Genomic DNA, 24,241 nt, shown 5'->3' with positions numbered 1-24,241 from the left:
TCAGGAAGTGAGAGAAATTTGATTCATGAATAATGTACGATGTACACTGCATTGAAGATCACAGATAAGAAAAGGTCCACGGCATAGAGCAGCGATCCCCTGACAGACAGTGCACATGCTAACGGTGGGACGTGAGTGCCGGCAGCAGGCGTGGCTGGGGGCGAGGGGCACACACCCTGTGGGCTGGGACAGGCGCTGTCCCATCCAAGTGCCACAGCCTCCTCTGCAGATTAGCGCGTGATGACATTAAGTGCTGTGGATGTACTCAGTGCTGTTCTTTCTTCTATGTTGAATGCTGAACGCTGCCTGTTTCCACCATCTCTTCTGTTGTCACAGATTACCACTGTATCACTAGAGTGGACTGGAACAGTTCAGACAACACTGTTCTCCACAGTCTGCAATTCCCTTCCGGCAGATCTCTCCAGCTGGAAACCTGGCCCGCCCTGTTCTCACTCCACAGAAGTACTCGTCCTGGGCCACAGTCTCTTGCACCAAGCAGCTGTGCTGGGAAAGCTCCCGGGACCTGGGGCAGGTTGCCATGGACCATGCCACTCGCCACAATACCATTCAGTAAGTCCTCAGTGAGGACACCCCAAAGAAATTTCTCTTGAGCCTTGAGACCTAAAAAGATGGGGATGCTTCTGAACAACTGTACTTTATTTTGTGGTCCCCGTAAGACCGTATTTCTTTCTTGGCCCCGGTATTCAGGAAGCTCAGAATGGGACGGAGGGGCCTACCTTTAGCAAACAGGCGGGACCTGATAGCCTGCCTTTCTGTATTTTTTGCAACCAAGTAGGGCAAACTCATATCCCATGCAGGGAAGGAGGAACGAGGCCCCCTCCCACATCTTCGACATGCTTGAGTCCGCTGCTGGCCTTCCTCAGGTGGGGCTCCTCTGAGGAAACAGCTGAGCACTCCTGCTTCCTGGGTGTGGGGAGCACCGTGCCCGGGCTGTCCTCATGCTCCAGGGGTTTGCGGGAGCTGGGGAGCCAGCCCTGGGTGCCCCATACCTCTGTCTGCAGGCAGCTTCCCAGGCACTGCTGGCATCCCTGTGACTCACTGCCGTCCGTCTCAGCACCGAGGGCCAGTCTGATGTCACACCGGTCTGTTCTATTCTGAACACTTCTTCCTGGAAATGTTTTTACATCAGATCGACCCACCCTGCCCTCGTCTGCCCGGTGGGAGCTATCCCACCCTGTGGCTGTCATCCTGCCAGACAGAATGTCCATCTGGTGTCCCCCCCCCCCCGTGAGCTGATGGGCTGGGCTGTTTTCACTGGGCCTCAGAAGGGGCCTCACTTCCTGGCATAACAATATTTCTTTACTTCAAATGGGCTCGTTCAGTTGCTCATCAAAGATAGCGGGCCACCATGGGCCTGGCGCTGTCATCAGGCTTCTTGGAGGAAAAGCTCACCAGAGAGGTCCAGGGAATGTTAGGCCCCAGCTCCTCCTCTCCACACGATGGCAGGACTGTGACCTCGGGCCACTGAAGATGAGTGCAGTAACAACTAGTGCTTGTGTCCAGACTGGGCTTGGCCTACAGACACAGGACACAAGCCAGTGGAGGTCTTCTGGCCTTTTCGATCAATTAAGTGGTGGAGTCTTCAAGATTCTTTTTGTTCCCAAGACCTGCCACTGTTGTCCTACCATATTTGCTGCCCTGGCATCCATGTGTGAATTCGACAGGTAAAGCCCACAATGTGCTAAGCATGTTCTAGACACAGGTTGGCTTTCAAGGCATTTGGAGCCTGGGGAGAGAGAGAGGCCTACATGGTAGAAGGAAGTTAAGACCTCAGTGGGAAGGGCACCCACTTTAATTTTATAGGATGCTTTGCCAAGTCTGGTAAAGCCACTGCAAAGCTCTTTTATGTGACACTAAGGAGTGCATATATGTGTACAACAGAGAACAATACAGGCTCACTGACATAGAGCTTTAGAAAACATACCATATACCTCTATCTCCTGTTGAGACTGAGGACTGACCTCAGAGCTGAGGTGTCCAAAAGGGGACTTATTTTAAATTCCCCTGCGCTCCAGCACCGATGGCCAGAAGATGTCACTGCCACCCATCAGAACCCAGCCAACAGGGCTGTGGTCCGAGGAGCAGCTGCCAAGGCCTGATGGCCACGGACAAAAGTCTAACCAACAAGGATACTGCAGAAACAGGACTTCGAGGGGCCTTGGCAACAAGCCCGAGAGGCAATCAAGGTATCCTCACGCTGCACTGTGGGTCCTTACTTGATCAACGTAAGGTTGCTGGAGACTGTGTCACTGCATTTGGAAAGTCTCACACAGTCCTGCTGTCACTACTGCTAGTCTGCAAGTGGGACAAGTAACAAATCGCTGACTTGGAAATAGGCATGTGGCTGGGGCCACCAGAGCAGGGGGGAGGGCTATTCTCAAGGCTGTCAGAGACTCCCAGAGACTCAGTGTCCTGGGGCCACCACTCCCACGGGCCCCACTTCTACCCACCCTGCCTTCGCTCCCGCCAGCTCCCCAGCACCCCAGCACATAGATTTAGCAGAGGTCACCTTCCCACATGAAGCGGGGCTCAATGCCTGGCCTCCAAGAGCAAGGAATACTTTGCATTAAACCAGGGAAGATGGAACTAGGAAGCATCATCTTCTTTGTGTCAAAGGTGCCAATCAACGCAGTGGGGTCACTGTGCCTCAGGGCTGCCGGCCAGTGCACAGGCCAGCCTCCCCTCCAGAGCCCAGCGCGGGGCCAGCGAGCGGAGCAGAGGGTGTGCACTTTCAAAGCCATTGTGTATGTACCTGAGTCAGAAGGTCTGAAGCTCAGGACGACCGTACCGCCCTGAGATGTATTTTTATCTGCTCCTGATAGAGCCAGTCCTCTACTGCGAGGTCCTGATAGAAAGAAGTGGCATGTCGCCTTTCCCTAGTATGTGACTTTCACTCAGGGTCCAGTACATCTGTCACCAGCAGGTGCTGGTCGAGCAGGAAGCCTGTGCTGTAGACATGCCAATGTGAGGCAAGGCTGCCAGCTACACGAGGGCCTTGGTATGGCTCGTTTTTCCTGGGATTTCACATTCCAGCAGTCTTTTCTATAAGGCAGGGATGCAGCGCACTGGACTTGAATGAATTTTACTTGCCAGCAGCCTTCTGGCCATCCCTGCAGAGCACCCTTTATTCCAAACCAAATGAATTTAAGTCTCACCTAAAAGGTTAGCAGAATTAGGTTTCTGGCCTCACACCTTTCATGAAAACTTTAAACCTGGAACTCACTGATTCAGCCCCGTCCTGGACGAAAAACAAGGGCCAAAGCTGATGGTTTACAAAACGCCTCCCTAGACACGACCTTCCTCAATTCCTAGAATATCCAAGGGAGCACCACTGTACCCATTTACAGAAGAGGAAACTGAGGCTCAGCGCAGCAAAGTGTCTGGCCCAGGAAGAAAAGTGTTCCGTGAGGTAGAGCCGAGCTCCCGACTCTCCTGAGTCCTGGCAGGACTTTGTCCCTGAGGCCATAGCTGCCTTGCAAAGGGACAGGCCTGACTCTGGGCTTGGGTCTCCATTTTCAAAGATTAGCAGACAATAGAATCAATCTTTGGGAACTAAAACAATAATTTTCCTAACTTCCCCTAAGCAGGGGGTGAGGGGGTCGGGGGGGAGGGGGGAAGGGGCACTGCCATCGGCATTCCCATTCTGTCTTCTTTTCCTCTGAGGGTGACTGGCCACGGCAGTGTGCACCCATCAGAGATAACGCTATTGTTCTACAGAGATAACATGTCCAATCCTGCTGTGGGCAATAGGACAAGAACAAGTGACCCCCAGTTTGGAACAGTCACACCTCAAGCAGAGAGTTTGGGGCAGAGGAAAGCATCTTCCCTGTGCCGGGACGGGCCGCAGAAGCCCCGAGAACTTGCTGATACCTCGGCAGGAGTGGTCCATCTTGTTGAACTGGAAGTAGCCCGACTTGCACTGGCACAAGGCGACGCCGTCCAGGTCGGTGCAGATGGAAGTCTCCTTGTCACATTCTGGAGTCTTCCGCTTGCACAAGCTACCCGCTGGAAACAGAAAAACAAGACGGTGACACAAAACAAAACCTCCACTTCAAACCCGAAGATGCATGAACTTTCTATTTAAAGAGGCTCGGAGCACGGTTTCTTGAAAAGCCCGCCTGATGCAAGTCTCCTTTTGGAGGCCCCCTTGGAGCCCCTTCTGCCATTCCTTCCCCAAGCAGGCCGTGGGACAGAAGAAACCCCGACCCCAGCAGTCACGCCAGCCACGGCCTGCCCCGGGGAGCCAGCACAAAGCCGGGAACCATCGCCATGCCCCACTGAGGAAGCGGGGAGGCGCAGACCTGTCTCCAGCAGAGGGTATGTCTGGGGCTGCTCTGGGTCCCCGAGGCCTCAAGGGAGGCCGTGCACTCTCGAGGCAGGGCAGCCTGCCGCCCACAGATGGATCCTGAGGGCCGGCGGGGCGGATCTTCCGCTGTCCCAGCATGGCGTTCCTTCACTACGTTTCCTGGCTGTCTCCCCGCTATGCTGGAGGTTTCCTGGGGGCTTCTCCATCTCGGGGGCTCCATCACTGTGCCCAGAGATGGTGAGACACAGCGCTCAGCACATGCATGCCAAAGGGGCTGTCCGGCCACGGTCCCCAGGCCGTTACCATGGGGGGCGGGGGGCAGGCTGGGGCAGAGGAGTGTCTCTTTCAGGCTTTGCAGTGAGCCTGGTGAGGTTTTCCATTTTTCTAATTTTTCTCTCTTAAATACAACCTTTTCACAACAAACAGAGGAAACTTCCTACATAGAGATCAGCTTGGCTTGTCCAGCTCTGGGCATGTGGGCTGTGCCCATGTCGTGGGTGACAAGGAAGTATTTCCTTATCCAAAAGCATTCATTGCTGGGCATGTGGCCCTCCCTAAGGCTGTATACAGCAGACCCTCCTTGAGGCTGCATACAGTAGACCCTCTCTGTACACACGAGACCTAACGAGGGTATGTTTACTATCTGAGACAGGCCCGACAAAACGACACATGTAAATAGGGTACACAGTAGAACAAAACTAGGCAACTGACTGGAGAACGAGCAGTAACATCTTCATAGCTGGGGAAAGGGGAGAGCGACGCTGAGATTTGCTCTTGCTATTGGGAAGTTAAGAGCAAGTTGGCAACCCGGAGATGTCACCGAAGGGCAATGCGTGTATATGGTGCCAGGAGGCATGGTCTCCGCTCTCCCACCTTAAGGAAGACACCAATGTATTAAAAAACCAGGAATCGGCTCTTATCATGGCACAGCTGCCCCCACCATGGGTGATGAGAGGGACACCCACATGGGGTCCCTGCATCCACCTTCTGTTCTGAGTCCGAGGGCTGGGGACCTGCTGGATGGCCTGGTCACAGGGAGGTAAGTTTAGGACACAGCTTTGGTTTTCAACATTGCATTTCCTGTCTTTATCATTGGAAGCTGGCGTGCTAAAGCAGAAATCCATTTGCGCGTGTGATAGAATTTCCTTTGTTTATTGTGAAAAGGTTGTATTTAAGAGAGAAAAATTAGAAAAATGGAAAACCTCACCAGGCTCACTGCGAAGTTGGCACTACAGAGGTTCCAACCTCCCACCGTCCCTCCTCTAAACTTTTGAAGGTTTTGCCAGTCCTCGAGCCTTAATATAAAGAAATACTTCTGGGGCAAAAGGCAGGCACTGGCCTTGTCCAGGAACCAGCCTGAGTTGCCTGGCCTGATTAGATATTTTCTGGAAGCCAATGTCACATTTTCCTTCCATCCTGCCCATGAGTCCAGCCTGCTGGCAAATACCAGTCGCCTGCTAAAGCAGCCCTTCCCTGTGCAGAAGCAAAGAAAGTTGGCCTTGCCCCTGCCCTGCAAGAGAGGAACTGCCAACCTAAAAATCTTTAAAGAACATTCTGTCATAAATCCATCAAATGCAATCATGTACAATCCCATTTTCATTTTAAGCCTGACAATGTGTTTGTTCTCCATCCACAATTCCCATGGTCGTTCCTAGGCATAACATCCGCTGGACAGACAATGAGAACTTATGTAAATCCAAGGCTGTGACACTCCTTGGGGGATTTCCAAAGACTCTCAACCCCTGGAGGCATGAGAGCTTTGGTCCTCTGGAAGGTAAGGAAGTGGAAAGCCCGGAGTAGCCCAGTGCAGCCCATATGTTGGAAACACCCAGATGTCAGAATGTAACAGCCCCTGCTTATCCAAGCTACCTCTCTTGCACTCGGAAAGGTGAGCACGACACAGAGCTGGGTACGGAGAAGAACCTGGAGAAGAACTGGGAGGAAAAACAGAGAAGTGAGCCTGTTTTCAGCCGAGATGCATAGCTGTCTTTGTTTTCAACAGCTCTGAAAGGGGAGGTACAGAATGGGGGCCAGTATAGGTCGGGGCAGGGGAGCAGATGAGAAAACTCTAGCCCTTCCTCTTTAATTTTGCTCTGAACCTAACAGCGCTCTGAGAAAAAAGGAAATCTTAAAAAAAAAAAAAAAAAACCACAAAGAATGGGACCTCGGCAAGGAAGCAAGGAAGACAGGAGCTTCCCCATAGACTACATCCAAGCAGTAGAAAGAATGGGGTCAGAAAGTGGGCGTGGCTACTTCTGAGCAGGTTCTTACAACTCCAAGTATGTGGCCACTTGATTTGCAAGACATGAAATGCATTTACTAGGGACATAGAAGTGACCTGGTACAATGCTGACCACATAGGATGTAGTCTGTAAGTATTCAGTGAATTGAAAGGTTCCCTTCCTACTCGCTAGGAAAAACCAGGACCTTTGAATCACTGGAAGAGAAACGAAGTAAAATCAAAGAGCTCTTGCCTCCAAGTAGAGACACAGTATAACTGGGTGTAAACTTTTTAGTTAATTCCCCAGTAATGCTAAATAACAGCACTTCCGTTCCAGAAAGCTTAGCTCCTTCTCTCCCCCAAATAAATAACCAGCCTTGCAATGAGCTAGAGTTCCAGCATCTATGCTCGGGCACAAGGGTAACCCCAGCTCCCAGGCTCTGCAGTGACAGGGCCGTGAGGAGAGCCCTCTGGATCAGTGCTCAGAAAGCCTAGGGCCACTGGGAACATCCTGGATCTTCCAGCAGATACAGCACCAAACCTGCTCCCAGAAACTTCCGTTGGTGTCTGGACATCTGATGGGGAGGCTCCCAGACTGCAACCTTTGCAGGTCCTGACTGGGTAGCACAGTTTGCTAACTGGAGCCCACTCTGATCACTGACAAGACAGCAGCAGGAATAAGCCCCCTTGGTGAGCAAGCCCTTTTAATTCTAGTAAAGTTTTCCCACCCCAGAGGCAAAACTTCCTTTCTAAGACCCAAATCTGCCTTGTGAAGTTCTTGTCTACAATCCCCTTTTCAATCGGCTTCATCAGACATAGATGTACTGCAGAAACTCTGACAAAACAGGTAAAGAGTGAATAAGAAAAGGGTTAGGAATGGCCCCATGAGTAGGGTCTGGCCTATATCGTTCTGGTCTGATTTCTATGCATTGATCATTTGCAAAAACACAAGATGGGTAACACAGGCCATGGTTTTGTTTTGTTTTGTTTTGTTTTACTTAATGGAATATCATGAAGATGATAGATCTGAGGTATTGATAAGCATGTATATTCTGTGTGTGACTTTGTCTCCCCAGAGCGAGCTGGAACTTTTCAAGGCCAAGAAGACTGATTTCATTACAAAAGCTCTTGCATCCCCTCCCACACCAGCGAAGTCCAGGAGAAACAGGAGAGACAGCCTGCCAAAGACCAGGTGACTTTAAGGCGATGCATGAGTGTGCACGCACACGTGTACCAAGGTACAGACACGTGAAGGCCTTTTGCTTGACGCACAAGTAGGCTCCATGCCCAGCGTAGAGCCCAACACGGGACTTGAACTCATACCCCTGAGACCAAAACCCGAGCTGAGGTCGGGTTGTTCAACCGACTTAGCCACCCAGGTGCCCCTCGCAGAATACCCGTTTCAAACATAGACTGGCTCTGTGACCAGCATGTGGAGCCAGAGCCCCGAGTGCCCCTGCACCTAACCGTTTGGGCAGGGTCCTCACAGAGAACCATCCTCTTACCTTTAAAGATCCGCCTCTGAGATCCCAAGAGCTGGCAGACCTCAGCAGAAGACCTACAGGAGTTGACACAGTTCTGCATCCCATCGGCCAGGTCAAACAGCGTCACGTTGGAGGCCAAGGAGAAGGTGGTTTGCAGGGACACCACCACGGCATTGGACTCCCTGTTGGCAAAGTGGGTAAGTTTTTAATTATCCTAGAATGCCATGTGGGCCCCGGGGTTTTTGGGAAATGAATGCATCTCCATTCTCCAGGAAGGGAATGGGAGAGCGTGGAGGTCCAGTTACCTTGGCCCCAGGTCACTCTGTGGCTCGGTCAAAACAGGGCCCAGTTTTGTTGTTGTCGCCTATGTTACAATAATCTCCCCTTTGTATAGACTGGTTCACAAAGGAGTGTAATTCTGTTACTTACCCAGAAGCATGAACTGTGGATCGGGTATAACCAGGTAATGCCAAAAAACACATATTTAACTGAAAGGAAAAATAGGTTTGTTGTTAACTGTGAGTTAGATCAAAGCCTTAGACCTAGAACCAGTTTCCTATTTTCAGGATAAAACTGGCATTTTCCAGCCCTCAAGTTATCAGCAGGCAGCTTTACAGAGCAGTGGTATCCTTTTTTTGTGCCCTTCTTAAATGCCTCCCTGCTCTCGTTCTGTTGTTCCCCGAGTACAAAGGGAGAGAGGCAGATAGTAAATCAGTGGGGAAAATCTTGGCAGGAAATGATGTTCAGAACAGCACCCTTGGATGCAAAACATCTTCAAAGGAACAGATCTCTTCTAAGACCAGGGTTTCAAAAAACTCAGAGGCAACTGTTTATTTGGACTTTGCAGAGTGAACAAGGCTCAATGAAAAGGCTTCAGCTACCCCAGGTCTGGCAGGTCCGACACAGACCCCTCATAATCTACAGTGAGTTGACCTAGCTCAAAGATAGGTCCTCTTCAAAAAGTATCTCCACGGGAAATCACATTACGTGGGTCAAGAGCCCCTTTGTTGAGAGCAAATTAAGAGTGACTCTCCCTGTGTTTGCCTTGTACCCTCAGAGAAAGCAGAAAATCCCTCTAGGGCATAAAGTTCCATGCCTGCCTTTCTGGTCCCCCAATAGTAGGGGCTGGGGATCCTTTCTGTGCAGCAGAAAGTCATAATACCTTGACCTATCCAGACGTGCCTGTCTTCAAAGCCTGTATGTCAGGCACACCTGACTCTTATTAGATGGATTCAAACATAGGATGTTATTAGCAAACCCTTTCTGGTTTTGTGTGACATTGCTCTATATTCCGATGGGCAATGATTTATTCATAGTATAATGACTTAAACTTTTTTCCCAAGGAAAAAGAGAAAAGGCACATTTCAGAACAGAATGGCATCTTGGGGAAGGCCACTTAAATGGCTTCTCTAGTCACTGCTTAAATCTTCACTATTCTTGTGAAGATTAGTGATGTCACATCACTAATAAATTATACATTAACACTGGGTGAAAATGAACAAATCAGGGAAGTCACTGAGTGCCATGTACTGGGAAGGACTGCATCTCTGCACAGGTTCGAAGCCCCTGTACAACCCCAGAAGGAAATACTGACCTACAGCACAACCAAAAGGCAACTGTGCGGAAGCGACAAGAACCCCAGGTGTAGGGGTTAGCAAACATAATATCCTGCTGTATGGTAAAGAATTTAACCTTGCCCAAAGAGAGGTCCAGCCCTTGGCTTCCAGGAGGTCATCTCCTCCCTTTGTCCACCTAGAGGCCCTGGGCTACTCCAAATATCTAACAACATGATTTCTATGGGGCTTTGGGTTACATGGTATCAGCCTGACCTCCAGATGGACTGGAGACTGAAGTCAGCCATATGAGCATTTGACTATGTCCACATATTGGCTCTTGACACCAAGGCTCAGGGGACCTTCGTTGGTTAGCAGGACTCCATGAATACTGCATGTATCACTGCCAAGAGGAGTTAACACGGTACGTGACTCCATGGGGAAAAGAAAACCGAAAGGGCCAAATTTGGAATCCTCCTTAATTCTGCCCTGTGTGACTGTCCCATGGCTGATTGGGACCTGGACTTTGTCACTGTAATAAACCACAACCATGAGTTTAAGAGTGTCCGTAAGATCTGAGTCCTTACAGTGAATTATCAAATCTGAGGGTGGTCTGGGGGATCCCCAAACTTGCAAACGGTGTCAAAAGTGAGGCTGGTCTAGTGGACTATTCCTTAACATTGCACCCGCTCTGTGTGAACTTAGGCAACGTCATTTGAGGGCTTTCAGGGCTTCCTGCTCTTCTAGCTGTAAAGGGGCTGACAATACCTCTTACAGGAGTGAGGCTTCTGGCAAAGTGCCTGTCGTTGATACAGGCACGTGCTCCGTTGATACAGAAATGGAACTGGAATCTAAATTTTACACAAATAAAATCTACAGTCCTATAAAACCCTGTAAGTTTTGGCTAATATACTCTTACTCATAAAAAGCAAGTAAAATTGAAATCAGAAACTAATCAATGTTTAAAACTTATTTTAATGGCAATTTTCGATGTTCTGAACACCAAATTATAGACTCAGGTAGCAGATGAGAGATAACATTTACTATCTGAGCTTCATTTTCATCTCCCTTCTTTTTCATTTTTCTTTCTTTCTTTCTTTTCCTCCCTGACAAAAAGAAGCAAAGAGGGAAAGAAGAGGAATCAAAGACCCCTAGATAATCTATGCAGTGAATTCTCAACCCTGGAAAATCATGATTAACTGATACACCTTCGGCATTGCCCTGAGGAGAAAGAACATCCTTCTCCCCAAGTTTGGAAACAGAGAGAAAGTCCCACAGCATGTCAGCTGCAGATGGGATAGTAGTAGGATTTTCTGGATCTTTCCTCATTGCCAATAGTTCTTACTGGTGCATGCCTTCTAACCATCTGTGACTCTGAGTCTGCACATGAAAAAGAAACGCCAAGGCACTGATAAAGGCTGCATGTGAGGGCACACGGAAGAAACACTTCTCTTGGGCACCAGTGGTTCTCAGCACCTCCCTTCTATTTCTGAGAAGCTTTTAATTTTACCATGAAGTTTACCTTCCAAACATAATGGAAATGAATATCCTAGGAGATACAGCTGATCCCCACGAGGTTCCCAATTCCAAATGAAATCTGTTGGAGAAAACAAAGGACTCGAACCAAGATGCCTTTCAGAAAACTTACTGTTTTGGTGATCTCATTTTCAACTTCATGTAGGTCTGCTTGCTTCTCCATGGTGGTATTGAGAAATGTTTTCTTTAATTTGAACTCTGTCACGAAGGTTCTAACTGGAAATGAAAACACAACCCATCAGAGCATGCAACCACATGTGGCTATGTGTTTGTGAGTCTCTGATGTGCCACTATTTATTGCACCTCGTAAGACAGTCTGGGTGCATGTCTTTCTCCTTGAGGGTAGAGAACACCTCTCCCTCTTCTAGCTCTGTTCGAGGAAGGTGGGCGTCCACTGAGCTGGGCAAGAGGCTTGGACCAAGTAAACCTTTGAGTCAGAAACGCCAAGGAGCCTTCTGCATGTTGTGTGGGCTGCTGTGGGGAGCCATCCTGAGACCTCTCTGATAGGTCTCTGATCGGCCTACATAACTGATGCTAAGTAAAGCATGTGACAAAGAAGAAAGAAAGACCGGCTGGCTTAAATGATACAACCCCAGGAGGAGGGGAGGAGATGTGGGGTCAGGCCCGAGAAAGCTCTCCACAGAGCACCACTCTTGTCCTCTAGGCCCATGCTGTGAAGCCCTCAGCTTCAAGGGAGTGCTTTGGTTTCCTCTTCTGGTCAGCGTCACACCATCAGCCCCCAACCCTCTCACTCACAGGAAATACCCACTTTATCACTGATGAAAGACACTTCCAGAAATCAGCTCACTGATTCATGACAACTGAGGGGCTATGGAGGAAGGTGCCAAACATCTGTGGTGCGCCGGCACTCAGGAGGCTGCCAGGCCTCACGGTCACAAGCCAGGCAATGCACATGCCCCAAATTCAAGATATTGTTGAGTTCAGGCCCGAAAGAAAGCAGCCTTGCTTTCAAGGTCCATTTCACGCATCAAGTAAACTTGTATTTAACATCAATTTGTGCTGATGGGGCGTGAGGGAGAATGGAACTTAAAACTGGGCAGACGACCAACAATTAGTATAGCCTGCTTTATATCTGCCTCTTATCTTCCTTTATATTAAATTCTTATCTTTCCCTCTGGACGGGGGAGAAAAAAAAGACTCAAAGCACAGGAACCCATAAGGCTGCTCCTTCACAGAAAGCTTGCCTGCGGAATTAAGAAAAAGGCCCACAAATGAGCCAGGGAACACATTTAACATCTTATACTTACTGTCTAAAGCCCTTAATCCTTATTTAACATCTTTTTGCTTGTTCTACAGTTCAGTGAAGCCAGCTGCTCAGGACTCTTGCTGAGCAGCAGGGAGCTCTTTGAAAACATTCTTGGCCAAATGAAAGCATTTCAGCATGCTCTAATTTGCATGTTCCTCTGATGTTTATGAACAATGAAGCTAAATGACTTGAAAAGGGAAAGATGATTGTTAACACAAAAGCACGGCTCTCCTCCTCCTGATCCGAGGTGCCTGGGGGACCCTGAGCACACAGGCTTCCAGAACCACCACCCCACTCCTTCATCTACCCTTCTCCCTGGTCCAGGCTGATACCCAAACTCCCGGGATGGAAATACACATCTCATAAATGTTAAGTACACAGAACTTTTCTGAACCAGGACAGTGAACGTGGCCTCTGCTTTCAGTGCAGCTGTAAAAACGGCATCACACTACCCTCCAGCCGCCGCCCCCTGCCCAACACACAGACATCTTCATGCCTACTTTACCTCACCTGGCTTAAAGGGAATTTTCTACTTCATGCTCAACTGTGGATTTACATCGGTGATAGAAATGATATTTTAAATTATTTATTTTTTATTTCATTAAGCTTTAAATTCCAACTCCAGTAGAAGGAACATACTGTCATATGAGTTTCAGATGTACACTATGGCGAATGAACGATTCTGTACATTACTCAGAGCTCATCAGGACAAGGGCGCTCCTTCGTCCCCATCCCGTTTCCCTCATCCCTCTTACCCTCTCCCCTCCGGTAATCATCAGCTTGTTCTCTAGAGTCAAGAGTTTGTTTCTTGGTTTGTCTCTCTCTCTCTTTTTTATATCAATGAATTTTTTTTTTTTTTTTTAAAGATCCATGATGATTACTTTGTATTCAGAGTACCTGGTGTTTTCATTGCTTTCAATTCTGGTCCAAGAGGTTGGGGACTAAATGGTAAATGATACCTCCCATCTGAAGAACTCTACCATTTTCCAAGCTAGCTCAGATACTTTATTTTATCTGATCTTCAACAATAACCTTGAGTGGGAAGCAGAGCAGGTGGTAATCTGATTTTACAGATGAGAACATTGAGGCTGAGGGCTTCTGTGCCATCGTCGGTGGCTCTGGAGCTGGAAGCCGGGCAGCGGGGCTCCTGGCAGGGGCGATTTTCACACTGGTTCAAAACAAGATCACCCCAGCTTCTCCATTCTTAAACCAAAGCCTCCAGGCCTATTTCTACCAGGGTGTAGCAAAGTGGAATAGGTTACCCAAAAGCAAGTAAGCTAATAGAGAAAGAGGAGTTCTTGATTTTAACAGATGTCTAGAGGCCTAGATTGCTTTCTCTTTAATAATGCTTTGACTTGATCCTTGTATTTTACACCATTTCCAAAATTCTACCATTAATTTAGTAGGGTACCAAGTGTTTGAAATAAATTTCAAGGCCTAGGACGAAGCTGCTTTCCCCCAGCGTGCCATGTCAGCAAAACGAACTTTTCAGTTCTGTAAATGTTCCCTGGGACCAGAACACACGGATTCAGTCAGCCAAGCCCCCAACACCAAGTCACTTCTGGGCCCGGTACTTACTCCCTTGTCCTTGATCCTTCTAAATAAGGTCAGATAGGCGATCCTAGCCAATCAGGCCCTGTTTCAGAAGTGAGCCGGCTTCTAACCCTCTACCAGACTCATCCTTACCCAAAGCCCTCTGGGGGAGAGAGCTCCACTGCCTGTGAGACCTCAGACTCCCCCAGGTCATGGTGGTTCTCCCTTAAATAAAGAACATCAAACTCATTACCTAACCATTTGGGTTTTGTCATCTGACACAACCTTCCTAAAATATCTGATGATTCCCCTCAGCCCGTGGGCAACAGGCATTCATGCAAAGGTCACAGACATTTGTTCTCTCAAAAAGATATTTACTGAGCCCTTTTTGCATGTTAAGTATCACACTGTTCAATGGAAGATGATTCAAAGATGAGTCACTTTACCTGCCAGTTTCCCTAGCCCGCTTAGATAACTCTACGTTCGCACTTCTCATTTCTTCAACAAGTTACGTGTTGAACTCAGCACTCTAAAGCAGGGTTAGACCCTATGTGCAAGGAAGCTCTTCTGATGAACACATTATTATGTGATGAGAGCTGTGGGCTGGAATGCAGCCTCTCAGCGAACAGGTGCATAAACCTGGCCACTTAGCACCTTGTCAGGACCTTAGTTTTCATTTGTGTTTGCGTTTTAACCTGTAAACTGGAGAGTATATCCAAAATCAACCAATTTCAAGACTATCAAATTAGGAAATGAAATAGGACAGATTATAATGGTCCAATTACAGCAGCTTTATAAAAATGTATCTGCCTATGGACAGGCCTGTGAAGATCACTTTTACAAATGAATGTGTGAAGGCAGTAAGATAATCAGGGTTTTATTCTCTCTTTTTTCTCCCTTAAAAAAGTTTTTTTTATTACTATGTACTTAGAAGATCCCTTTGATATATATTTTTTCCTAACTACAGGGTGGAATGGTCAGGCAAATAGTGTTGTGAGCCAATAATGGCATGTCCATGCAGTCCTTGGGACATTTTTGATAATATGGAAAAATGTTTAAGATATAGAGTTTGTACAAATAACACATGGTTTCAACTATATAAAAATATAGAGCACACTAAAAAAGATTGCAAAGAAGGCGCTATGTCTCTGAGTGATTAAAAAATAGGTAGCAATTTCACTTCTTTCTATATTCCTTAAGTTTTGGACAAATACCCATATTGTTTAGGGAGGAAAACAATAAAGGTTATTTTAAAAAATACATTGTGGTGCAGGATACATTCCAAGGTAGATTCATTCTCTTACCCAGATTGCATATCCCCTTTTCCAGCTGGTAGCCAACCGGGCATTTGCAGGTGAAGGATCCCTGAGTATTGTTGCATGTGGCCAGGGGTGGGCAGGGGTTCAAGAGACACTCATTCACATCTGCAGAGGAGAGCAAACAGGGCCATACTGAATCCGCGGCAGACAGCAAAATCATTATCCGGTCCCGTAAGCACTTCCTAAGAGCCAAACGGCACTAGGCGCATTGGGGCCCAGAGATGAGAAGGATGCTACCCTTGTCCTCCAGGGGCTGCCTGTCTGTTGAGGGTGGAGGCAGCTGTGTGGACAGCTGACATAAATACAAACCAGGATTTGAAAGTACAGAGAGAGAGGAAGATGTCGATGGGAGGGAGAATTAAGGACTGTTGCAAATAACATCTGAACTAAGACCGGAAAGACTTTAACAAGCAGATGGGTGGGTGGGGAGGCTGAGGCACCAGCAAAGTGAAGGCCGGAGGCAGGTAAGCCGAGGGGTCTTTAGGGAACTGAAGATGGTCAGTGTGGCACGGGTGTCGGGGGCCCACAGAATGGAGCCAGATCATGGAGGCTTGTCAACGTTACTATCTGACGTTACTTTGCAGACAACACATAAGCATTGCTGACTCTCCAATCAGCAGGGTATTAATTAAGAAAAAAAAAATCCTACTCTCCTCCACTTTGAAGGAAAATAGTGTCATTGCTGATCTCAATGAGGTAGTGTGGTACAGACCGCTGGGGGTGACTTTTCCTCTTACCCACATTGCAGTCATCCCCTTGCCAGGAGGGCGAGCACTCGCATCGATACCCACGGCCGGTGGGGTCTGCGACGCATTTCCCCTCGTGAAGACAAGGGTTCACAGCACAGCTGTTAACTAAAAACACATCCCGGAATAAAGCAGTTAATCACAGAGGAAATGTAAAAGCAGCTGTAGGTAAATATTTAATTCTCCCGGCTAATATTTGATTTTTGCTTATTTCTGTTGACTTACTCCGAAAGGTCACACCACTAAAATAGAACAGGTTCCCAAGAGGTGCGGAAGAGATGTGGTGGGGACGGGACCCCGGCGCTAGTTCGTGAGTGGACACATGTGTTAGACATGTGTCTAGACCCCTGGATGCAAGAACTGGTTCAAATCGAGGTGCTGCTGACATGCTTACAGGTCGCTGGGTTGAGGACTGATGGTTATATTGTCTTTGACACTTAGACAAGTCTACCTGAATCCATACCAATTTAAAACACACATCGGGGGGAAGAAGTCCCTGACTAACCATCCTCCCTGCTCCAGGATTCTCCCCTTTCCAAAAAAAAAAAAAAAAATCTCAAAATATAACCGGGCCTCCACATATGGTGCCATCATTTGGAAAAACATCGAAGTGGGGCACTCCAGTGCCCTTTTTCCATAATGTAACAATGAGCCCTCTCTGACTCATTTAGGCCTTAAAGGCCGCCAGGCTTCAGTGTCCTCTTGGACTCCCAGCTCCCAGAGCAGAGACCAGAACTCTGGGTTTGGTGTCGAGAACCAGCACTGTCATGCTCCAGGTACGTAACGACAGCCTACTAAAGACTTATGCCACATGCTCAGGAGAGTCGAAACCCATAGCATAACTGCATCACTTCCAAGCAGAAGAATTGCTGGCAGAAGGAGAAAAAGGAGGCCGGAGTCAAGAGTTGTAACACCAAAAAAAAAAACAAAACCACCCCAAAACAAACAAGCTTACCCTAAAGACGGTGTTCCTATTCCAGAAGGCTGCTTTATGTATCCCTAAAATCACCGACAGGAGCACGGCCCCTCCAAAACCAAACTCTGTCCCATCAACACTGTCAGAAAAACCATCCTGACAGCCAGCCATGATGCTGTTAATTCTGCCCTACAGTTATCATTGTAATGACCATAATCGGCTCTAAAGGAGATTTGTGAATTATGATCCGTCTGGTCCTGGAATATATTTGGCAGGAAACGATGCTCCTCCTGGAGTCCCGAAGCAGGGCTCCCTGCCTCCCCGGAGAAGAGTCCACTTTTCGTGTCCCAGAGGTACTCAGGTCGCTGGCACAAAGAAGGCATCGATGTGCCGGGCACAGGGGGCTGGCAGCAGGGGTGGTGATGGCCCTCCTGCCCTTTGGCTGGCCGTGGCCGACTGGCCGGAACTAGGACACTAAGCTCCCTGCTCTAGTCGCTACAAAGCGTTCTCTTCTTTCCTCCTTCCTTAAGGCTGTCAGTCTCCCTGTCAGCCCCGCACCAACAGCAGTGTTCCTTCCTTGGGTCTGGACAAGCCAAAGGTACAATTCTGAACATGACATTGAAAGATCTTTCACTCTAATTCCTTCCACTCTTCCTTAAATTATGAAGAGTCACAAGAATGGCTTTATTTCTCCCGTACTGGCCACTTTCACACAAATACAAAGATAAGGTCAAGGGCAGTGTAAATGAGCTCAGGTCGCCCTATCACTACCGGAAAACATTTGTTCATCATCCTTTTATGGAACATGTCCCTTTCCTACATTTGTCAACTACCAACACACTCCCAGGAAGACCAAGGAGCCTAGGCTTCCCTCAGATCTGGAGAAGCCTTCCTGGCGACTGAGAAGAGAAGCTCAGGGCTCTGACCTGGGAGCAGGGCGTAATCACTCCGTGTCTTAGAAAGGTCACCTGAAGCTTCTCGAGTGCAGTGTTTCCAAAGTCAGTTCCCACATCACTTCCCTGCTCTGGCCTCAGAAGACTTCAAGGCACCTTAAAAGACTCTTGCCATTTGGGGCATTACAAGCTACACTGGCACTATCTACAGATACCACACACAGCCAACGGCATCCTCCCCTCATGCTTTAGGAAGAGTTCTGGAGCTCTGAGGTGAGAAGAAGAGGACTGCCATGACATTATTTGAAGAGGTGACAGCCCAGACTCTGACCTACTGCAGAGAGCAGCCCTTACCACGCAAGCCCACAAATCCCGCACCTGTGCAGTCCACAGTGTGCTTGTGTGACTGCCTTTTACCTGCAGCTGGAGATGACAACACTTCTGGTGACCGTGTGCTGCTCTGAGCAGTGGAGGTGGTAGATTTAGGAGTCAATATTTCAGCCGTGGAAATGTGTGTGACTGGGAGAGGAGAAGTTCTGAGGAGATGTGAAGCTGGGCTGTACTCTTCTGTCACACCAGGCCCTGGGGTCAATCCTTTCATTGATGTGGGTACACTGGTCAGGGGGATCAATTGGCTGGTAGCATCTCCATGCACCTGGCTCCTTTCTGTGGTGACAGCCCTTTCTGTGGAGATCTGCGATGCTGGGATTTCAGGGCTGGTTGGCAAGAGCAGTTTTTCAGCCGTAGTCTGTACTGTTGTGGGGTCAGCCATCGGAGCTGCTCTGGTTGACACAGGGCTGAAAGGATGAGAGGTCTGGAGAATGGTGGTTGTCAAAGCTGGAGACGTCTGGGGTATGCTGGTGCTCATGGCTGGAAGGGTTTGCTGAGTGGAGGACTCTGTTAAGGTCGAGGGCCTAGGGATCCCTGGTGTAGACCTCACTGTTGCAGCTTCGGTGGCCTCTGTGGGCAGAGACTCTGGGCTTGGTGGCTTTGATTCTGTAATGACTTTCTCAGGGTGTGGGTTACTCTGGTTCTTAGGATCTGCTGTTTGACTCTCGGGGAGCATTGCCACAGATAACGCCGTTGTCTCAGTCTGAACTGAGGTCACAGGAGTGTCTCTTGCCCTGGGCAGGACCAGGGTAGGAGGTGAAGGTGGTAGGGTTGTTTGGGAAGCAGACGCTGAGGCAGGGGTAGATGCCGTCAGGGATACTGATAAGGGAGGTGGTGAGGAAGACATGGGCATGGGCGCATCGGGAATGGACTGCAGTGGAAGAGCAGAGGCCCTGGTTGATGGTGAGACGGATGAGAACAACTGGTGGGACTGGGACACTGAGGGCAGGGGCAAAGGGGGGCCTGAAGAAGAAGAAGAAGAAGAAGAAGAAGAAGAAGAAGAAGAAGAAGAAGAAGAGTCATGAGTCAATGCAGCATCAGTGTCCAGAAGAACCAAAGTGTTGGGCATGTTGATGGTGGGTGTGTAAGAGGGAACGTTGGCTGTGCGCACAGCCAGCGACTCAGTGGAAGGCTGGGCGTACTCCCTGTCATAGGATGACACATTCCTTCCTCCAGTCTGAGCTTGAGACGAGGAAGAAGAGTATGAAAGTGAGGAGTTTGAGATCCTAGTAGAAGAGGTAGAACTCTCCCTTAAGTCCGGGGATGAACTGTTGTCTGTAATGGAAAGCAATGCTCGTTCTCCTTTGGTGAAAGTGGATGAGACATAGGTGTGGTCTGTGTAGTCACTGGAAGTCCCCTGTTCCATATCCGTGCCACCCACTTGATTGTAGCTAATTCCGGTGACTGCAAATGGAAAAACCAAAGTTAGGTCAACTCGACAAACAAGAAATCTCCCAAACACATCCTAAATGCTTTCCTTGGAGAGGCGGTTTTCGATGGCGAGCATTCTGGAGGAGTGGTGTGGGTAGGCAGGAATGCACAGAGTTTGTGCGGAGTATTTTTACCACCTGGGAGGAGTGCGGGAGGCAGCAATGGAAACGGTAATAAAAGAGAAGTGGGGCCAGTGGCTGAAGAAGAGGGAATAGGTCCAAATTCCTTCCACATGCTTTTTTTGATAAAAGCAAACTGGTATCTAAAAAGCTCTTAAGACCCCAATAGAACAATTGTTATGTCTAAATGGAAAAAGGAAAACCCTCCCAATTTTCCATTCCGTATAATGATAATGAGATATTTCTTTCCCAGGAGATTGACTTTGGCCACGACTGGCCGGTCTCCTTTATTCCAGGCATCCTGGCAGACAACATCACACATGGCTGAGGCAAGTGGGGGGAAGTGGGAGAATCCAGAAAGTTCTCTTCGGACAGAGCTTCTAAGGTACTTTCTGGGTTGACAGCAAACTTGATCATTCTAGGACTGTAGGTACACTGACAGGTGAGCTGAAGGGATGTGGGCAGAGCTCCTGCTCCTCACCTCCCAGGGCTGGCGAGGCTGCCAGGGAACCTGAGACCAAGCGGGCGTCACCAGTCACGGTCACGTTCCCATGCTGGGTGGCGCTCTCGGTTTCTCTAGGCACTATCACAGAGTGCCCCACTTCCCCTGAAGTCGTGCTGGCATTGGTGAGGGACCGCAGCGTGCGTTCTCCATTCCCAGTGAAAGTAGCTGAGGTGTGCGGGTGGTGAGCCTGGGAAGTCCTCTCCTCCACCTCAGAACTGCCTCCGGGCCCTGGACCGTCTTCAGTGGCTGCAAGGGGATTGAAAGGAGAGGGCAGGTCGTCGCAGGGCTGGAGCGGCAGCACCGTGCGGGAGTCCCAGGAGTGACCTGGGTTTTCCCGGGTCTTTCTTGAAACCCCCACGTGAGAAACCACAATGTGGTGCTCCCTGCAAACCTGTCTCAGGACCAAAACCTCAAGAGGCACCGCAGATCAGCATACCCGTTCAGGCGACTGGGACTGCTGGGAAGGTTTACTACTTCAGTGAACAGGATCAATACTGTATTTCTGCTCAGGGATACATAATAGAGCTTATGTCAGGGAAACTGGTGGCGGCAGTGGGGATGGGGGATGCCCAGCAAAAGACTGACTGGCCTACGGGGGCTTTAGATTTTCTAATGAGGTCCAGGAGGGAGATCCCCCACTCACCCCGCCCCCCATTACTCAGAAGGCTTTTTCCTCCTGGGAGGGCCTGAACTGACATGGGGCTTATCATTCTTCTAGAGCATTAGTTTTTTCCCTTAACGTGTCAGTGAGAAATGTACAGTGGTTGGAGATTAAAGATGGGCTTATTTTCTGTTCTATGTTCTTTTTCTTTTTTTTCTTTAATTTTTAAAAATATTTATTTATTTGAGAGAGAGGGAGAGAACACACACACCTGCACAGGTATGGGGCACCTGGGTGGCTCAGTGGGTTAAAGCCTCTGCCTTCGGCTCAGGTCATGATCCCAGGGTCCTGGGATCGAGCCCCACATTGGGCTCTCTGCTCGGCAGGGAGTCTGCTTCCCTTCTTCTCTCTCTGCCTGCCTCTCTGCCTACTTGTGATCTCTGTATATCAAATAAATAAATAAAATCTTAAAAAAACAAAAAAAACCCCAAGTGCACAGGTACAAGCAGGTGGCGGGGGGAGTGGCAGTGGGGAGGGAGAGAGAGAATCTCCAGCAGACTTCTGGCTGAGCCCAGAGCCCCAGGTAGGGCTCAATCTCACAACCCTTAGGATCACGACCTGAAACCCAAAACCAAGAGTCAAGATGCTTAACTGAGTCACCCAGGTGCCCCAAGTTTTGTTTTCTTAATGCATTTATTTTCTTGGTGAGAATGGGACAGGTGATGCATGAATAAATATCCTTTTCCTCCTTTCTTGGGTGTATGTTTTATGCTACAAGCTCGAAGACTCATATATTAGACTATCAAACAAACTCTTCTCAGAAATTATGGAAATGAGGTCCAACTCTTCCTAGACTAAATACTGCATAATCTGGTTCTATGAGAAAACAAGTTCTTTCCCCAGTTCTTATTCCTATTCCCAGACCAGATTAACTCTTTTTTTTTTTTTTTAAGTTTATTTACTTAAGTAATCTCTACACTCAACACGGGGCTCAAACTCATGACCCGAGATCAAGAGTCATATGTTCTACCAACTGAGCCAGCCCGGTGCCCCCAGACTAGCTCTTAAAACCTCATGGAAAACATAGGTAAAGCTGCATGTTAGGGAAGCTCTCTTCATGGTAGGTTTGCATTAAATGGCAGGAATGAGTGTGGGGACAGGGATACACAGCAAGTGCTGAGACAGCCAGGAAGCAGGGAGAGACGTGACCTGACCAAGCTGAAGGGCTTAAGAGACCCCATGGGAAGTCCACCAGGAGCGGCTTGAGGGTTGAGTGTATCTGAGTACAAGTTCCCTGGGCAGAGGGGACAAGGTCCAGGCTGGGGAGATTACAAGACTCTTAAATGGAATTTAGGCAAACAACCCTATCAGGCTTACAGAGCTAAGAAAGCAGAGAGTCATGGCCTGAAACTGGGGGCTGCCTCCAAGCCCAGAAAAAGGAACAGACCAAGAATTCTGAAAGGCTGGATGGCAGAAGGAGTCTGCTTTGACTGGTTCAGAGCGAACGAGATAAAGCATTAGGTGAACTGACGGTGAGCTGGTTTTGGGAATGAGGATATTCCTTATCTGAACCCTAAGACCTGCTCACCCTGAGATCACCTTTCCCACACAAACCCACTGAGCATGCACCATGGAGTGAAAGGTACTGGTACTCAGGAGATGCACACAGGAAAGGGCATGGCACCTAAGCTCCCAGTTTGAGGAGGAGAAAACTCTGAGCCCCATGTTGTAAGGGCGGAAAATGAACCCTCTTGTCTAGGAGACACGCACATACGTGAAAAAGCACAAATATTCCCCACCCATATACGTAGTACTCTTTCATAATAAGCATATGCTTATTATGAATAATAATAATAAGCATTATGAATAATAATAAGCATATGCTTTCTTAATAAGCATATGCTTTTCCATCATCAGTAGCAATAAATCAATAAATCGGTAGCAATAAATAAATAAATAATTTTCCCCATCAATTAGGACGTTCATATGGGGGAAATGGAGCCCCTATTATCAGTGGCAGAGAGGTATGGATTTAAGACCCTTATCCGCTTAAATGGTAAATTGCTGCATTTTTGCTTCAGTCAGCACACACCTTGACAAGGTGACTGAAAATTGTTGGTAAAATCACCCAAAAACATTATTAAAAAGGACCATCAAAGAAAGAGTGTTCTCAAATTGATAAATTGGACTTCATCAAAATTAAAAACCTTTGTGCTGCAAAAAATGATATTGTCAGAAAAGTAAAAAGAAAACCCACAGAATGGGAGAAAAAGTCTGCAAATGAAGTATCTGATAGAGGACTAGGAATACCGGATCCAGACACTATAGAAGGAAACTCCTATCCGAGTAGACGTTCCCCAAAGTGAAAAGACCCTCAACGTCATTAGCTAGAACAAGCAAATCCAAATCACTAGGGATGTCACTTCACATCCAGGAGGACGGCCATCATCACAACAGGTGATCCACAGTAAGTGCTGGGGGAGGGCCCTGAGGAACTGGAACGTTTGCACGTTGCTGGTGGCAATATGAAATGGTGCGGTCACTTTGGAAAGCAGTTTGACGATTCCTCAAAGGTTAAATACAGAGCTACCCTATAACCCAGCCATTCCAAGAGAATGTAAAACACATGTCCATATGAAAACTCGTATCAGAATGTTCACGGTGGCATTATTCATAATGGACAAAAGGTGGGAAAGCCCCACACGTGCGGTCACTGATGAGAGGATGAACTCAGTGTGGCAAATCAGCCATACAGAGGAAGGAAGTACTAACACAGGCTTAACAGGGATGAACCTTGAAAATGGTATGCAGAACGAAAATCACAGAAGGCCACAGGTCGTAGGATTTCATTCACAAACTGTCTAGAACAGGGGCGCCTGGGTGGCTCAGTTGGTTAAGTGTCTGTTCGGCTCAGGTCATGATCCCGGGGTCCTGGGATCCAGCCCCGTGTCGGGCTCCCTGCTCAGTGGGGAGCCTGCTTCTCCCTCTCCCGCTGCCTGCCGCTCTGCTTACTTGTGCTCTCTAACTATTTCTGTCAAATAATAAATAAATCTTAAAAAAAAAAACCCCAAAACCAACAACTGTCTAGAATAGGCAAATCCGCAGACAGAAAGTAAGTTAGTGGTTGTCAGAAGCCGGGAGGAGGAAAGCATGGGGAGTGAGTGCTGATGAGCACTGGGTTTCTTTCTGGGGCGGTGGAAGCATTCTGGAATTAGCGGTGCTGGCTGCACGACTCTGCAAATACACCAAAAGCCACTGAAATGTACAGTTTGGGCAAACTGCACAGAATGTGAATTCTATCTCCATAAAGCTGTTTAAACAAGGGGGAGGGAGAGCTGCTCTTGAGGAATGTCCAGGCCTGGGGTGAACAACAGTGCCTGAGAAGGTGAGATTTTGACCT

General features: G+C 48.3%; 1 protein-coding gene across 1 annotated transcript in view; it reads right to left on the bottom strand.

Moving 5' to 3' along the window:
- Positions 1–24,241, bottom strand: part of HEG1 (heart development protein with EGF like domains 1) — a gene marked incomplete at its 5' end in the record, with an annotated part of 87,327 nt that overhangs the window by 24,930 nt on the left and 38,156 nt on the right. Inside the window, 8 exons of the mRNA XM_080806591.1 lie at positions 3,892–4,026; positions 8,054–8,214; positions 8,462–8,520; positions 11,234–11,337; positions 15,226–15,345; positions 15,978–16,094; positions 18,213–19,589; positions 20,217–20,486. Coding sequence (XP_080662717.1) covers positions 3,892–4,026; positions 8,054–8,214; positions 8,462–8,520; positions 11,234–11,337; positions 15,226–15,345; positions 15,978–16,094; positions 18,213–19,589; positions 20,217–20,486 — 2,343 coding nt within the window. The remainder of the gene's footprint in view (positions 1–3,891; positions 4,027–8,053; positions 8,215–8,461; positions 8,521–11,233; positions 11,338–15,225; positions 15,346–15,977; positions 16,095–18,212; positions 19,590–20,216; positions 20,487–24,241) is intronic.

Source organism: Martes martes (assembly GCF_963455335.1).
Source record: "Martes martes genome assembly, chromosome: 1".
NCBI lineage: Eukaryota > Metazoa > Chordata > Mammalia > Carnivora > Mustelidae > Martes > Martes martes.
The sequence above is the reverse complement of the archived record's forward strand: the minus strand, read 5'-3'. Positions and strand labels throughout refer to the sequence as shown.